This window comes from Neltuma alba, unplaced genomic scaffold, assembly GCF_004799145.2.
Source record: "Neltuma alba isolate B1F8T4 unplaced genomic scaffold, ASM479914v2 tig00012620_pilon, whole genome shotgun sequence".
NCBI lineage: Eukaryota > Viridiplantae > Streptophyta > Magnoliopsida > Fabales > Fabaceae > Neltuma > Neltuma alba.
The window spans coordinates 291,312-309,949 of NW_021637061.1; the positions used below are offsets into that span (position 1 = coordinate 291,312).

Below are 18,638 nucleotides of genomic sequence, written 5' to 3' on the forward strand. Positions count from 1 at the left end.
CTATTGTATCTCCGTTTTTCTCTAGTAGCTTTTTTTTTTTATGAGAATGTTATTCATCCATCACTTTTTTTGTCCAGGTTTTGTACCCAAAGGCATAGGCAGTCTTGATAAACTTAATAGCTTAGACTTATCCAGTAATTATTTCAAAGGGCCTATTCCTTCCAACTTATTCAACATTTCAACATTAAAAACTTTAGGCCTTGGTCGCAACTCCCTCTCTGGCCTTCTCCCATCATATTTAGGAAATGGCCTTCTCAATTTGGAGAAGTTATGGTTGGATGAGAATGAACTAACTGGACAAATCCCAAATAGCATATCAAATGCTTCTAAGCTCACTTTGTTAGACTTGTCATCGAATAAACTTACCAAAGTTATGCCCAATGTAATTGGAAATTTAACAAGCTTGATTTACTTAGCTTTGGATGGGAATGAGTTGATTGGCTTGACTCCATATACATTTGGCAAATTACAGAGCCTTCAACTTTTAAGCTGAGCAACAAAAATTACAAGGTTCCATTACAAATGATTTTTGCCAACTCAAAAGCCTAAGTGAGTTGAATCTTGCCAACAACATGTTTTCAGGAGCAATTCCAGGATGTCTTGGGAATATTTCTTTACGAAAGTTGAATTTTAGCTCTAACAAATTTTCTTCTCAGATACCCTCTTCTCTTTGGAGTCTCAAAGATATATTGGTTTTAGATATATCCTCCAATGCATTGAGTGGAATAATTTCACCAGATATATCAAACTTGAGAGCAATTATACAATTGAGTTTGTCAAGAAACCAAATTTCAGGAAGCATCCCTACAACTATGGGTGGGTTGCAAACTTTGCAAAACCTATCCTTGGCTCACAACAAATTACAAGGGTCTATACCTGAATCACTAAGTGGCATGATAAGTATTGAGTCAATAGATTTTTCCCATAATTACTTGTCTGGTGTGATTCCAAAGTCCTTAGAGTCATTGCACTATCTTAAATCTATTAATCTTTCCTACAATTTATTGGAAGGAGAAATTCCAAGTGGTGGTCCTTTTCAAAATTTTACTGCTCAATCTTTTATGATGAATAAAGATCTTTGTGGAGAACCTCAACTACAAATAAAACCATGTAGGAGAGGAAACAATCACAAATCAAATAAAGTGATGCTAGTTGTAAAATGCTCAGTGCCAATCATGGTTGTCATTTTGGTTGTTACATGCATTGTCTTTCTAAAGCATGATAGAGACAATGCTAATTATGCAACCAAAAGGAATTTAACAAATTTCGATGGACCAACTAGGATATCCTATCATGAGCTTTTACAGGGAACAAATGGATTTGATGAGAGGAATCTTCTTGGCTTTGGAAGTTTTGGATCAGTATACAAAGCAATTCTTCCAAATGAAAAGATAGTTGCTGTTAAAGTGTTTAACATAGACATGGAACAAGCATTGAGAAGTTTTGATATTGAATGTGCTGCTATGTGCAATTTATGCCACCGTAATCTCAGTAAGATCATTAGTAGTTGCTCAAATGATGATTTCAAGTCTCTAATTATGGAATTCATGCCAAATGGAAGTCTTGATAGATGGTTGTACTCTCATAACTACTGTTTAGATATCTTGCAGAGGTTGAATATAATGGTTGATGTGGCAGCTGCATTAGAGTATCCTCATCATAGTACTTCTACTCCGATTGTTCATTGTGACATAAAACCAAGCAATGTTTTGTTGGATGAAGAAATGGTGGCTCATCTTAGTGATTTTGGTATAGCTAAACTATTAGGTGAAGGACAGTTGGAAACTTATACAAAAACATTAGCTACAGTTGGCTATATGGCACCAGGTAATAGTTTAATAATAATATTTGAGTTCAATTATGTTGGTTTTTTGTTATTCTATACAAAATTTTATATTATTCAATTATTGATATGTAAACATATTTTCCATTCCTATATGCAAAGATTAAGTTTATAGCAAACCTCATATTCTCTTTTGACATATAGAGTATGGCTCAAAAGGAGTAGTTTCTTTCAAAGGAGATGTGTATAGCTATGGCATCATGCTAATGGAGATGTTTGCAAGGAAGAAGCCAACTGATAAAATGTTTGTTGAAGGTCTTGATTTGAAAGATTGGGTTAGCAAATCAATACCGTATTCAATCATCGATATTCTTGATGTCAATTTGCTGCATGAAGGGAATCCAAATATTAGCAATATATTACCACATATATCATCAATTTTTGAGTTAGCATTAAGTTGTTGCACTGAATCACCAGAAGCACGAATTACGATGACTGATGTTGGGGTCAGATTGAAAAAGATAAGGTCACATTTGCATACAATGTTAGAGATGCACCACTAGTTTAATAATCTTTGTATGAAGGATTTATTTACTGTTTCTTTTATCCTTTGCTCTATTTTTGTCTATGAAACATGTAGTATGTTAAAATGGCAATGATTTAGATGTTTGTTATATTATTATGTGAAGTCTCTACATTTTTTATGTTTTGATTTATTTTCCTTTTTCTTATATTTTGTTCATTACAACTGTATTTAGCTATTTGAATTGTATTTAATCTTTTTTTTTCTCTTGAAGAAAAATGATTATTCTTTTTGGCAACACCTATATACCAATTATGTTGTTGTTCTGTCTTCTTAAATTTGTTCTATGTATCTAACATTAATGCATGATTCTTTTTCCTTCTAAAATTCTTATATCCCTCATAAAAGGTTCAAACTCACAATTTTACATTTTAAAAGGTTTTGAAGAAGGTGTTTAGTACCACAAGACCCAACTATTTGCGTTTTATTTCATGAAAAGAAAATAAAAAATCACAAGCATACAATTGTTTTTGGCCAACCCCAAACAATACAACTGAAAATTGAACACCTCAATGACCTAAAATCAACCAATCATGTCCTTACAACTGAAAATTGTTCAGCCTTTCCCGAAAAATAGGAAATCATTCCCCCTCCCCTCCTTTTTTTTTGTCGGAGGAAATCATGTATTTCCCTCCGTCCCTTAAACAACCACCACTTGTCCCTATTTATTAAAAACGTTCGCATAATGTCTCAAACTTTATTGGCTAATTTTTTGTCTTGCCCCTATTAATTAATTTAATACTTAATGTATTTATTTTCTCATTTTTAAAGTATCATTCATTCATATCTCTCCATCGCACATTCTCTTATTTTCATAGTTGTTTTTAATAATTTTCTTATTCTCTCTCTTATCCTTTCTCTTAGCATCCAAATGGTAGCAGTTGGGGTTAAAATGAGAGCTCATAATCTGCCAAATCATTATACTATTAAAAATAAATTTTAATTATAGTGTAAATTTTTTTTTACCAACTTTGAATTTTTTTTAAAGATTTTTTTAGCATGGAATATCTAATCTTTTTTGCACCTATCTCATTTCAAATAGAAGATTTATTTGAGGTCAAGACTAATTCATACAACCATGATGGATGAAACTCCACCACCAAATATTTATAATATACAATTTTCTGGACCTATCTAATTTGAAAAAGAAGATTTATCAAATTCCAATCTAATATATATGTTGACAGACAGGACCATAAAAAATTGCAAAGTTATATCAAGTCTTTTAATGTTTTTTAATTTCTTATAGGATAATGTGCTTAAATATCCCGGAAGTATTCACAAAGGAGCACCCAATATTTCAAACTTTTTTTTTTGCTCTTATATATCCTAGAAGTTTTACTTCGTAGTATTTTTGCCCTGAACTGCTATATTGTTAAGTTTGATTGTTAAAGATACTGGTTGAGCTGCATAATTTAACCGTCTAGCTTAGCGACAAATAAAGGCCATGGTATTTTTGTTATGAAAATAAATTTTCAAGATATATAAGAGCCAAAAAAATCCTTTCAGGTGCTAGGTACTTCTTTATAGATATTTTCAAAGTATCTAAGCACCTTATCCCATTTTTAATTAAAGTACTTGATGGTAGAGCTTTGCTCTCTTTGTGGTCTTATCTGTCTCAATTCATATCAGCCCAATAAATTCTACAGTCAAATGATTATGTGAAAAAATTAGGTGTTCCAGTCTAAACAAATTAGAAAAAAGTAGCTAGAAGCTACTCAGTAATTTTATAGTATTAGTCAAATTTATTTTTTATTTTTTATTTTTTTAGTGACAAGATTTATTTCTTATTTTTAATAACATGATGATGTAGCATATTATCAGCTTTTAGATTAATTTGGATAGACCACATTGGAATGTGAAGAGAGTGGGGCTGCTGAGGGGATCTATGCACCACAAATAGGGGTAGTTTTGAGGGGGGAAAAGTTACCATTTTTACATATTTGTTGTTTTTAATCAATTTTAATTAAATTTTTATCTACGTAGTTTGGTTAGATATTTCTTATAAAAATGACAAGGGGAGTATAACCTTCACCAAATTTTAAAGGGAAATTTGGTAAAAAAAATCCTATTTGACAATTTAATTGGCTAAAAGAATCTAAATTTGAGCGAGTACAACAATGATCCGTAAGTGTAACATATCTTCTGCTATGTACAAATGACTTTCGTATTGATGATTAGTGTCACTAATGATATGTTGCACATAGCGGAAGATATGTTTTGTCACATCCTAAATTTTGGACCTAGAAGTACTAAAATAAGCCTGAAATGGGAAGGCTATCAGATCCCTTTTGGCAGAGGTCCCAGAGATTCCCTAGAAAGACAGTAGGATTTCAAGGGACTAAATCACAAAGAAAAAGTTTTTCAAGATTGATAAAAGAGGAAGTTTGAGACTAAGAAGAAGTCTCGGGACCCAGGAATGAGAAATAGAGATAAATGTAGGCCAAAGGTTATATTGGAGGCCCCAAGGAGGTGAATTTTGAGGTTAAGCCAAATCAAGGGCAAAATCATAATTTTGCAAAGTTTTGGGCTGGTAAGGACAAAAATGAAAATTATGTCCGAAAATCCCAGAAAATGAGAAATGGTAGGTTAAAACCTGAACACTTCAGAAAAATTTCAAAAAAATAGGAATAAGATTCAGAGGCCTGCATGAGGCTAAAAATGATGAAAATGCCCTTGGAAGGAATTTGTGGAATTCCCAGATTTTTGACTGATTTGGAATATTTGTAAAATAAATTATTTAAAGTACAGGAAGGTCTCATATAATTGGAAGAAAATGGGAAGAATACTTGAGGAATTATCACAGGTTTTAAAAATAATTCCGTCCCCAGAAAGCGAAAAGGTTGGCTTTAATGGAATTGAAAGCCTATTTACATACTATCCAGAAAAACTCAAAGTCAAATGTCTAGAGGTTGACTTTCGACTTAAGAAAAATTAAAGGAATTCCCTATGATGAATGAATAGTATTGGTACCCAGAGATAGATTCTTGGAGTTGTCGACCAGAAGAAAGAATTCGATCAAGATCACTCCGAAATAAATATTATTAATTATTTAATTATTTTAATGGAAGAACGAGGGAAGAGCATCACTCTCTCTTTGGGCATGTTATATAATGCCATGTGAATTTATTTGAGGTGAGAAAATAGTGCCATAACATGTCTCAGTGGTCTCAAGAAAGTCAAGATCCCAAAAAGTACCCTATACGGTGTAAAATGACAAGATAGGCGGAGGAATGCCTAAGAGTTGTATTTTGCACGAATTTTATATTAATTTCCTCCCTATTTTAATGCCTTAATGATGAAGGACTATGGTGGAGACAAGTGTACAGTTAGATGGGAAAAGAAAGTATTCGTATACAGCTGGATGCAAGACACGTGTACGGTCAGATGCAAGACACGTGTACAGTTAGATTAAAAGCATGTGGATTGATGATGCAAGCACAATGTCATCATGATGAGGTAAGTATGATGTCATAGGATACTTGTCACTAGAAGATTAAAAAAAGAAAATGGACAATCGGGATCAAGTGAAACTTCCTTCCTTTAACCTTTCAGAGTATGTGTTTGGAAGCGTTACGGTTCAAGCGATTCATGAAACAAGCCCGTAGATTGAAAATTTGCAACTGGTTCTCGGGTACTGTTCACTAGTGAAATTCTAGATTTTTAGTTCAACTTTGAAAAATCATAAATAATTCTATAAAAATCATATTGAGGTGTTCCAAAATTCTACTCGAAGCTCTTTCAATTATCTATAGGAGAAAAATATCAAACCGGAATTTTCTCAAGCCAATTCATACAGTTTAATCCATGAAAGTCACTATTCATTTGGTAAATTCTAGAACTTCTAGTTTTCATGGCTCAACTTTGGAAATTCGTATCTCTTAATATACACATCCAATTGAGGTAATATACCTATCATTTTAAATCTTGGGATGTGTATAATATATCTGCTAAGTTTCATGGCTTAACTCATACGTTTGATAGGTCAAACTAGAGCTAGAAGCTAACTGCTTTAGGACCTATGTTTTATCCCTTAACCAAATCTTACTTTAATTCTTTTTATTGTTCTGGCATGCATAACTTAGCCTTATTCTTTCCCATTCATTCTTATACATTCCCAATCATGCCATAAATGTTCTAAACCAATACATCACATTATTGGCATTCTTCTACATAATTTACACAATAGGAGAATCATACATTAACCAATAGCTTCATTCATTAACATGAATAATTCTCCACTTTCTTCTCATGTTCTCCTTCATACAATCATTATCCATTATACTTGACCTAAACGGTTTGTTAGGGAGGGGTGAGATTTGGAAGAATCTCAGTAGCAAATAATAACAACCCAAACATACATGGCAAGCTTGGCATTCATAACATGCTTGCAACTTAATATTTTTATAACATAATAACATGTTTGGAAATCATCATGTATTTATCATAAAAAACATAGGCCTATGGCATATTTCAAACACATTCACAATCACAACACATGTGTTCACAAAATCATATAACATAAAAACATGTCATACATGCAAGCAAATACCAAGCACATAAGAGTAAGGTCATGTTTGCTACCTTGTATCTTTAAACGTTCTCTTGTTCTTCAACTTGCTCCCTAAGCTTCCCAACCATCTAGCTTTTGGTCAACCACATCCAAACCTTCTCTTGGATGTCTCAAGGTCCTAATCACAGCCACAAGGGTCATACTACTCATTAGGACCAAAAATTACACAATATGGAAAACTTATATCCTTAAACTTAATCCATTTTTCCTTAATTTATAATATAGTGTTCTAGCTTTGTAAAATTGTTCCCTTAGGCCAATTATATACAATTTTACCCAAGGAATCCAAATATGAGCTTAGATTCATCAAAATTTAGCTCCTTCCCCTGATCCTGGGCTAAAACTGAAATCTGTCACTTAATTTTCAGTTTTGATTCCAATGCTTCCACCTTCATTCTTTCATCTTATCCCTACATAATTTTTCATTTTAAACACATTGAAAGTATCAAAAGCATCAAAATCACATCTTAGGCATAAGAACCAGGTCTGGCTGAAATATTTTCTCAAATTACACAATCATAAAATTCAACCAATTTCAGCATAAAACCACTTGATTTGTGTTCCTTTCAAGCCTTTGAACATTATTGTAACATCAATTTTATCTTCCATTACTCTTGAGAATCTCGTGTAGCATAACTCTCTAGGGTTTCAAACTCTCAAAAATCATTAAAATCCATAGCCAAGCTCAATAACAAAAAGGGTAGTGAAAACTATATCAAAAACCATGAACATACCTTGTTTTAGAGCTTGATCTTGCATAGGACTACTTGGCCTTTCTTTTTCCCTCTTATTTCTCTCTCTAGAAACCATTTTGCCACAGCTTCCCCAAGGTTTCCTCTAGGTTGGACGAAAATGAGGGAGGGGAGGGGGTATTTATAGAAAACGAAACTGAATCTGGGCCGTTGATCTTAAAAATAGTGGCTTGATCTAGACCGTCTATTTTCTCTTTTAATCTTATGGTGACAAGTGTTCCATGACATCATGTTTAAATCATCTTGATGACATCATGCTTATATTATCAATCCATATGCCTTGCATCCGACCGTACACGTAATACTTTCTTTTCCCATCTAACCGTACACTTGTCTGCTCCATATGCTTTCATCATTTTGGCATTAAAATAGGGAGGAATTTAATATAAAATTCTTGCAAAATACAACCCTTAGGTATTCCTCTACCTATCTTGCCATTCTGTATCGTATATGGTACTTTTTTGGGCCTTAACTTTCCCGGGACCACTGGGACATGTTATGGCACCATTATCTCACCTCAACTAAATCCACATGGCCTTATATAATATGCTCAAAGGGAGAGTGATTCTCTTCCCTTGTTCTTCCCTTAAAATAATTAAAATAATTAATAATATTTATTTCAGAGTGATCTTGACCGAATTCTTTTTACCGGTCCACAACTCCGAGAATCTATCTCTGGTTACCAATACTATTCATTCATCACTGGGAATTCCTCTAATTTTTCTTCAGTCAAAAGTCAACCTCTAAATAGTTGACTTTGACTTTTCACAAATAGTATATAAATAGGCTTTAAATTCTATTAAAATAAACCTTTTCGCTTTGTGGGAACGGAATCATTTTTAAAACCTGTGATAATTTCTCAAATATTTTTTCCTATTTTCTTCCAATTATCTGAGACCTCCCTATACTTTAAGTAATTCATTTTTGAAAATATTCCAAATCAGTCAAAACCCTCGGAATTCCACAATTTCCTTTTAGGGGCATTTTCATCATTTTTAGCCTCATACGGGCCTCTGAACTTTATTCCCATTTTTCTATAATTTTTCTAAAGTATTCAGGCCTTAACCTACCATTTCCCATTTTCTGGGATTTTTTTGGGATTTTCTGGCATAATTTCCATTGTTGCCCTTACCAACTCAAAATTTTGCAAAATTATGATTTTACCCTTGGTTTGGCTTATCCTCAAATTTTACCTCATTGAGGCCTTCAACATAACCTTTGGCTTACATTTATCTCTATTTCTGATTTCTGGGCCCAGAGACTTCTTCTAGGTCTCTAACTTCCTCTTTTCTCAGTCCCAGAAAACTTTTCCTTTGCGATTTAGTCCCTGAGAATCATGCTATCATTCCAGAGAATCTCTAAGACCTCTGTCAAAAAGGTTCTAGTAGCCTACCCAATTCAAGCTAATTTTGGTTCTTCTATATCCAAAATTGGGGATGTGACATCAAGCCACATATTTTTAAGATCAACAACCCAAATTCAGTCTTATTTTCTATAAATACCCCTTCTCCACCCCTCATTTTCATCCAAGCTTGTGGAAACCTTGGGAAAGCTCTGGCAAAATGGTTTCTAGAGAGAGAAAGAAGAGGGAGAAAGAAATGCCACATGGTCCCATGCAAGATCAAGCTCTAAAAGAAGGTATGTTCATAGTTTTTGATATAGTTTTCACTACCCTTGTTGTTGTTGAGCTTGGTTATGGATTTTTAAGAGCTTGAAACCCTAGGGGGTTATGCTGCACAAAATTCTTAAGTTAAGGGAAATATGAAATTGATGTTAGAATAATGTTAAAAGCCTTTAAAAGAACGCGAATCAAGTGGTTTTATGCTAAAATTGGTTGAACTTCATGATTGTGTAACCTGAGATAATATATTGATTAGGGCTGATCCTTAGGTCTAGGATGTGATTTTGATGATTTTGATGCTTCCAATGTGTTTAAAATGAAAAATTGTGTAGGGATAAAATGAAGGAATGAAGTTAGAAGCATTGGAATCAAAATTGAAAATTAAGTGACAGATTTCGGTTTTGGCAAAGGACTAGGGGAAGGAGCTGGATTTCAATGAATCTAAGTTTGTATTTGGATTCCTTGGGCAAAATTGTGTAGGATTGGCCTAAGGGAATAATTTTTACAACGCTAGAACACTACATTATAAATTAAGAAAAAATGGATTAAGTTTAAGGACATAAGCCTTCCATATTATGTAATAATTCTTTCTCCTAATGAGTAATGTGGCCCTTCTGGCTGTGATTAGGACCTTGAGACTTCTAAGAGAAGGTTTGGATGTGGTTGACTGAAAGCTAGATGGTTGGGAAGCTTAGGGAGCAAGTTCAAGAACAAGAGAAAGTTTAAAAACACAAGGTAGTAAACTTGACCTTATTCTTATGTGCTTGGTATTTGCTTGCATGTATGACATGTTTCTATGTTATATGATTTTATGAACTCATGTGTTGTGATTGTGAATGTGTTTGAAATATGCCATAGGCCTATGTGTTTTATGATAAATGCATGATGATTGCCAAACATGTCATTATGTTATAAAGATGTTAAGTTGCAAGGATGTTATAAATGTCAAGCTTGCAATGTATGTTTAGGTGGTTATTGTTTCTCACCCCTCCCTAACCAACCATTTAGGTTAATCAATGATGCACAATGATTGTATAAAGAAGAGTATGAAAAGGAAGGAGAAGAAAGCAGAGAATTATTGATGTTAATGATTGGTTAAGGATTTATGTATAATTCTCCTATTATGTAAATTATGTATATGAACGCCAGTGATGCAATGTACTTGTTTAGAATGTTTATGGCATGAATGGAAATGTATGAGAATCAATAGGAAAGGACAAGGCCAAGTTATGCAAGCCAAAACAATAAAAAGAATTACAGCAAGAATTATCTAATGGATAAAACGTAGGTCCTGGAGCAGTCAGCTTTCAGCTCTAGATTGACTAGCAAATGAATGAGTTAAGGCATGAAATTTGACATGATTAAAGTACACATCTTAAGCTTTGAAACAAGTAGTAGATCACTTAAAACAGATGTGTGTGCTAAAAGTTATACTCTTCCGAAATTAGGCCTGTATTCTGGAAAATAATTAGTGAATAGTAACCGAGACCCAAATGAAAAAGTTCAATCTACGAGCTTCTTTTGTAATCCGCTTGAATCATAACGCTTCCAAACGCATACTCTAAGGGGTTAAAGGAAAGATTTTTCATGTTGCACTTATAGATCATAGTTATACTCGCTCAAATTTAGGTCTTTTTAGTCAATTAAATTTTCAAATAAGGACTTTTAACAAAATTTTCCAATTTTAAATCAAGACCTATAACTTTTTGGAAAAATTTGTGAAAAATATCTATTTGAAAATTTATTTAGGAATTGGTCCTTGCAAATGTGTCAGAGGCTGAGGTCCTTAAAGAAGATTAAATGTTCAGATAAAATTATGATATTGCCCTAAACTAAAATTTAAAAGAAAGATTAAGTTTCATCGAGTGCAACATACCATCCGTATGTGCAAATGAAAATCCCACTAAGTGCAATTGAACTTCCATTATGTTCACATAAGCCCAAGTGCAAATGAACTTCAACTGAGTGCAACATATGATCTATATATGCAAATGAAAATACCTCTTAGTGCAATTAAACTTCCATTTTGTTCACATGAGTCCAAGTGCAAACAAACTTCCGCTGAGTGCAACATATCATCCGTATATACAAATGAAAATCTCTCTAAGTGCAATTAATCTTCCATTATATTTACGTGAGAGTTGGTGCAAATGAACATCAACTGAGTGCAACATACCATCTGTATGTGCAAATGAGAATCCTTCTAAGTGTAATTGAACTTCCATTATGTTCACATGAGCCCAAGTGCAAACAAACCTCAACCGAGTGCAACATATCATCTATGTGTGCAAATGAAAATCCCTCTTAGTGTAATTGAACTTCCATTATATTCACATGCGCCCAGGTACAAATAAACTTTCACTAAGTGCAACATATCATCCGTGTGTGCAAATAAAACTCTCTCTAAGTGCAATTAAACTTCCATTTTGTTCACATAAGCCCAGGTGGGAACGAACTTCCACTGAGTGCAACATATCATGTGTATGTGCAAATAAAAATCCCTCTTAGTGCAATTGAACTTTTATTATATTCATATGAGTCTAGGTGCAACCAAACTTTCATCGAGTGTAACATACCATTTGTATATACAAATAAAAATCCCTCTAAATGCAATTAATCTTCCATTATGTTTACATGACAGTTGGTGCAAATGAACACTAACTGAGTGCAACATATTATTTTTATGTATAAATAAAAATCCCTCTAAGTGCAATTGAACTTTCCTGCCTAGCAGTATAGTCGCTTGATGCCCTGTCATTCGTGTGTGGCTTGCCCAAATTTCTCTCTTCTACTTCATCTTTCTTTTAAATTTTAGTCTAGGACAATATAGTAATTTTATTTGAATATTTAATCTTCTTTAAGAACCTCAGCCTCTGGCACATTTGCAAGGACCAATTTCCAAATAAATTTTCAAATAGGTATTTTGACCAATTTTTCCTAACCTTTTTTAATTTTTGCTCACCTACACTGAGTACTGGGAAAATCGTTGAGCCCGGCCTCCGAAATGACCAGCTTGTTTGGGCCTCTTATGCCAAAAATAAAAAACACAAAAAAAAGACAAAAAGAGGAAATCCATTTTGCTAGGCTCCAAGTCATCAATTACCCTATTCTTCTGCTCTAAGAGTTAACTCATATGAGAGTGCCAAGTTATATGTTTTGCCAATCTTCTTCTCGGCTGCTACACCCCATCCTTTCGCTCCACCTCCTTCGCTCCCCCTCCTTTGCTCAGTCCTATGTAGCAATTAGCTAATGTTGTCACAGTGTCACAAAATCACACGAGGGCGACTAACTAATGTTGTCAGAGTCTCACAGAATCACGCGATGGTACAGCAATATTACGGCCGCGAGATGAGGGAATTTTCATCGGCTTCTTATTTGACACGTGCCAATTTTAGATGAAGAGATAAAATAAAAATTGTAATACTAATAGTATTAGCTATCTTTGTAACAAAAATGCTACAATTTTCAATCCAAAAATGCAAGAGTAAAGTTGGCTAATATATATATAAAGCGTAACTTTCTATTTTTTGTAAAAGATTTCGTTAGAATCAAAGATGCTGCATTATATAAAGGAGTTAGAAACTCAAAGAATATATATAAATATTTATATATATTTAAATAGAGAAATAAGAACAATAAAAGAGCTGAACATTAAGCACATGCAAAAGAACAAGGGAGGATATTTTACATTAAACATTGAAATATAAATGTAACTATAAGAATTCGTATATGGAAGCAATTAGCAAATCAAGATCCACTTAGTTAACGTCATAACTGTCAACCTTTTAAAATTATGTAATTTTCGACTTTATTTAATGAGCCCAAAGTACATTGAGATGATAGTTTCATCAATTTATTCAATATGCTAACTAGTCATAGATCAAAATTTATGCACAATTAAATGATATTAATTTTTTTGTTGGGCTTCCTTTTAACTTTTCTCTTTTCATTCAAGCAAGCATTGTCCAAAGGCTACCGAGCACTTTGAGTAACAATATCGCCAGCTATTTGAAATCCCTAAATTCCCAATGGGTCTTCATTCAATGCTTATCACTATAATGCAGTCTAAACTATCCAAAATTTAATATGGATGGTTCATATTTAAAATTTTTAATATATAAATTTTTAATAATTAATTTATTTTTTAAAAATAAGTTAGTTATGACATTATATTTATTTTAAATTATGTATGTATTAAAACAAAATGTTGATTAAAATATATACAAAAATTTAAATTCAATCGGAACCATCTAAAATCGATCTGGATGATCCACATTGCGGTGCGCATTCCATGCTTATCATTGTGATGAGCATGGAATGTGCTTCCATTCCCAATCCACCGAAACTTGAGAAATGAAGAAAGCATTAATAACATCAGGCAAACATGGAGATATATATGAAAAGAAGAAAATATGTTGAAACTAAAATACCAATGAGGAGTCTCAATTTGCTGCTCTAACTAGCATCACTTGCTAATACAGTAATGAAAGCACATAATGATCCTTAAATTTTTTAGTTTCTTTGCTAACCTTAAATTCATTTGTACATTATCATCCTTCAACATAAATGCATGTATTATAAATGAGACTTGACCACAAACAATATTAATGGAGCGATAATGAAAATGTGGTATTTGATGAGACAACGGAATGAACTATACAATGCACAATTTCGCTTCTTTTTCCTTGCGTCACCTTCTTGGAAGGTCTCTGCAACTTTTTGATATGTAAGTGATTTATGTCCTTAATAAAGATTTTCTTTATAGAAATGAAAACATTTACTTTCACTTATGTTTATTATATATTACATCTGATCCTAAATATAAGAGCTAGTTGACTAATTTGAGTATATTTAGAAAATTAGTTAAATTAGTTATTTATAATTATTAGGTATTGTCTTCTCTAAAATACCATTTCTAATCATGTGTATTACTTAGAAGTACCATTTAATGAAACATTTAATATATACAACTACTACCAGGACTACCTAAAAATAAATAAATAAATGAGAAACAAAGTATATTGGAGTCTTATATTTAGGACCAAATTAAATTTTAAAATAGCTCTTATATTGAAGACCAGATGTAGTATTTTCATATCTAGCAAACAAGTTTATACTTTCATGTATATTAATCTAATGGCCGACGTCCTCGTTAAAGATGTTCTTTCTATAAATATATAGCCCTCAACGTACCAAAACCCCTTTTGATAGCTGCATGCTTTTTTTATTTTTTATGATTTGATTTTTTCAGCATACAATTTTTTTACTGTGTTTAAAAAATGTTCAAGAGTTTGCTCATTTTTCTTTTATTTTTTAATTATAATGTGTTTTATTTTTGGTGCATCTAATATTTGCTGTTTATTTCTCGTTGTTGTGAGTAATTATGTGTCTGAAAGCAGAGTATAGTATTTTCCATGAATATAAATACATTAGTTCCTTATGATCAATAAAATTTCTAAACGGGAACTTATATTACTTACTTATTTTTTGCCACTAAGTTTATTACTACTTCTGTTCCACATCCAATTCAAGTGAACATTTTATCCTTTTTATTTTATACTAGTGCAACTATGACTTTTGCTGCTTCAGTGCGACCAAAATATATCTCACAGCTTGAAGAATATTAAAAAAAAAGGTTCAAAATTAGTCGCTAAAATGATTTTCATATGTATTCGTATAAACTAGACGAACTTATAAAGTTTTGTTAGGATGATATCCTTCAATATGATTTTTGAAAGTGCTTTTAAAAATTGTACATAATGATCGCTTTGAGTCGCTAGCATTAAAACTTAAAATTGGATTATTAGATTGATTGTTGTGGCTTTTGAAATATACTTATGCAAAAACACATACTCTTTTTGCCACATAGAATGAACATTTTTACTTTCACATGTTTTTATCATTTTTTTTTTTCATATTTGGCAAAAAAGCACTATCTCCACTTCCACGCCCACTTCAAATTTTCATAGATTTGAAGTATAATTGAAATATATTTGGGGAGCCAAATATGCAAAATTAAAGGAATTTCCTTGAGATTTTGAGCAAATTTTGATTTTGCGAATCATTAGGAATTTCACTGAAACGAAAGTAGTTAAAAATAATTCGAAGTATTAAAAAATTGCTATTTTACTTTATTTTGTTTTAATTTCTTTTATCTCAATTTCGTTTTTTTTTTTATTCTCTTTTCTTTTTTTTCTTTTTGTATTTCCCTTTATACTTCTCTCTTTTAGGAACAAGAGGACCCATCATTTTGGAATTACTGGGGGGACCAGACGACTGCGTTTTTGAAGGGGCTGGAATGTTGAACAGAGGAGGTTGCGACTGTTTCGAAGGGGAAGAGGAAGCCGACGCTGTTGCTGGGCTCTCTTCTGGAGGCCGGCGATGGTCTTCGAAAGAGGAGGAGAGTCGCGCCGACAGAGGAGGCGGAGGAGCTCGTTTTCTTCGACTGGCTTAAGGGAGACGGAGACTCAAAGAGATTCAGACGGAGATTGAAGGACAAGAGGGCTGGATTGAGCACGCCGTTTCTGTCTGTGTTCTTCTTCTTAAATCTTTAGTTTTGATTCTCTTTTATTCGTTCATTTTCCTATTCTTTTTTATTCTACACTTACCTGGGCTGCTGTGAATTTGATTGTATTTATGTTCGGGTTGTTCTATACTTTGTTCATGAAAATGTTCAATTTATACAGTTTACCTTTTGGTTTGGATTTTGTGGTTTGATTATGGATTAGTGGATGATGTTTTTAACCTTTAGTTGCTGCAATGTTATGTTTGTTAGTTCACTTGTGAGCTTTGCTATCCTGAAAGATGAGAAATTTGATATCGGAAAGTTAGACTAGACCTTCAATTGAATCGTGTAAGATCGAGTGTTCAGGCATTGAATAACTTAATTTGCTTGTAGGATATAAATATACCCACCTGTGAAATGAACACAAAGTCATTAACCCTAAGCAGAGTTTACTCGTATGAGAGTGTCAAGTTATATGTTTTGCCAATCTTCTTCCATGTCGTTCCTCATAATTATTCAGCGCCCAATTTTTTATTCATTTACCAGTTGACACATCACAAATATATGTGTTATGTCTAATCGATAAACAAAAAGACTTGAAGAATAACTGACAGGTTTAATGTATATGGTAAAAATAATAATTGATTAATTGAGAGAAAGATTCTGGCCAAAAAATTGAGAGAAAGATTTAATTTCTTCATCATTCATTATTTCTTTTGATTCAACTACAAGAAACGTTGTAATTCAAACTACTAAATAAAGGTAAAAAAACCGAATCAGACCGGCTGGTTCAACCTAAAAACTGGTGAACCGATCTCCAGTTTGGTCTAGTTTGGTTGGTAGATCGGGCATGAAAGGAACCAGAAACGAAACCGATTAAATCGGTTTAAAAATCGTCTGCTGAGGTGGGTTATCCGGTCTTTTTCTTTTTTCCATGTCCTATGGGAGGAAGAAAAGGCAAAAGGAGAAAAGTCACAGATAAAACATATCACACTTGAAAGAAGAAGAATGAAAGCGAGGAGGAGGAAGAGCAGGATGAGAGGGAAAGGCAAAGAGAAGTTTCTGTAGGGAGCCACATCCGTGTTGCTTTTGTTTGAAACCCATTGAAGAAGAAGTGAGTTTTTCACAGAGAGGGGGGAGGGAGGTGGAAGGAGAAGAGATACGAAATCAAAAAATCCAACAAGAAGACAGTGGAGAGAGACACGAAAGCTGAGGTCTTGGATAACAACAAAATGAAAAGCTTGTGCAAAGTAAAGTCAAGTGTTACACCTCATGTATAGGCTTTATTTTGCAGGCCTAGGATAGCATGTTCTGCCCATTTTGTCATTTTTCAAAGCCTCATATTTAATTTAATTTTTTTTTTATCTCTCATGACATGTAAATTGTAAATACATATTTTATATTAAAAAAAAGATGACCGTCTGGCAAAAAAATGAGATGAATGCAATTTCTTTATTATACTACATAAAAATTTTATAATCAAGTATTTTTATATCAAATATAATATTTTGAATTTAATGATTAAAAGATTGTAATGATGAATATTTTCAATTATTTTGTTATTTGCTGTAACTAAATTATTGTTGTATTTTTTATATTTTGTTAATGTTGTTATATTTTGTTATTATTAATTAAATTATATTATTTTAATATAACTGATCTGACCTCGGTCTGACCATTAACCCTTAGACTACTTTCTCGACTGGTTTAATATACCCGATCTGATTTTTCATTCCTTGCTAAATAACACAAAAGAACTTAAAATTTAATTAAAAGACCAAAAATCAAACACCCACATATGAGATACTGAGACTAATTTACCAAAATGTATCTAATTAGAATCCTTAATACATAAAACAACATTAATATATTTCTTGAATTAGAATACTAGAAAGGCACTCCTCCTGTCTTTAATATAAGACTCATTTAACTAATTTGATTAGATTAAGGAAGTTAAGTAAGTTAGTTAATCATAAAAATATGACACTTTTTTCCTAAAATATCATAATCATCTTTCTTAATACCTTTTTTCCTTTTCTACTTGATTATAGTTGAGGGAGTATAAATAGGGATAATTTAGAAAAAATTGATAAATATAATAAATGGATCTTATATTTAGAACTAAAATTAACTCAATAATTAGATTTTATATTAAGGATCAGAAAAATATATTAGAAAGAATCTATATAAATTTCACAAATAAAATCATAGCATAAACTGAAAAATGTTAAAAATTAAATAACGATTTTGAACAGGCTAGCTCGTGGCTCAAAAGGTCAGTCCGTTTAAATTCGGCCCCATAGGGCCGTAATCTTTTTAAGCTCAACTGCCTTTCGGAAATCCCAAACTTCGGCCCTGTAGGCCGGCCAGATGGGTTCAGCCGCTGCACCCCATCCTGTGGCTTACCTCCTTCGCTTAATCCTAGGCAGCGATTAACTGATGCTGTCAGAGTCTCACAGAATCACGTGACGGACAGCAAAATTACGGCCGCGAGATGATGGAATATTCCTCGGCTTTTTATTTGACACGTGCCAATTTTAGATGATAAAAATTGTAATAGTAATAGATAGCTATCTTTGTAACAGAAATACTACGATGTTCAATCCAAAAGTGCAAAGTAAAGTTGGCTAATTATTATTTTTTTATAAAAAAAAAAGAAGCTACAGTAACATTCTTTTTTCCTACCCCTCCGGTCTTTAATATAGAACCAAATTCTTGAGCTGGTTTTCGTACTAAATATAAGACCTTTCTTATATTTATCAATTTTCTCTAAATTATCGTTATGGGTACTCCATCAACCATAATCAAGTAGAAGAAGGAA

At 32.7% G+C, this 18,638-nt stretch overlaps 1 protein-coding gene across 1 annotated transcript; it reads left to right on the plus strand.

Annotated features, from left to right (window-relative positions):
* Window positions 1–812: 812 nt before the first annotated feature.
* LOC114729287 (probable LRR receptor-like serine/threonine-protein kinase At3g47570) lies at window positions 813–15,866 on the plus strand. Its single transcript, XM_028916269.1, has 3 exons — window positions 813–1,827; window positions 1,988–2,289; window positions 15,645–15,866. The coding sequence occupies exons 1-3, from the start codon at window positions 813–815 to the stop codon at window positions 15,864–15,866; spliced, it is 1,539 nt and encodes a 512-aa protein (XP_028772102.1).
* The last annotated feature ends 2,772 nt before the right edge of the window (window positions 15,867–18,638 follow it).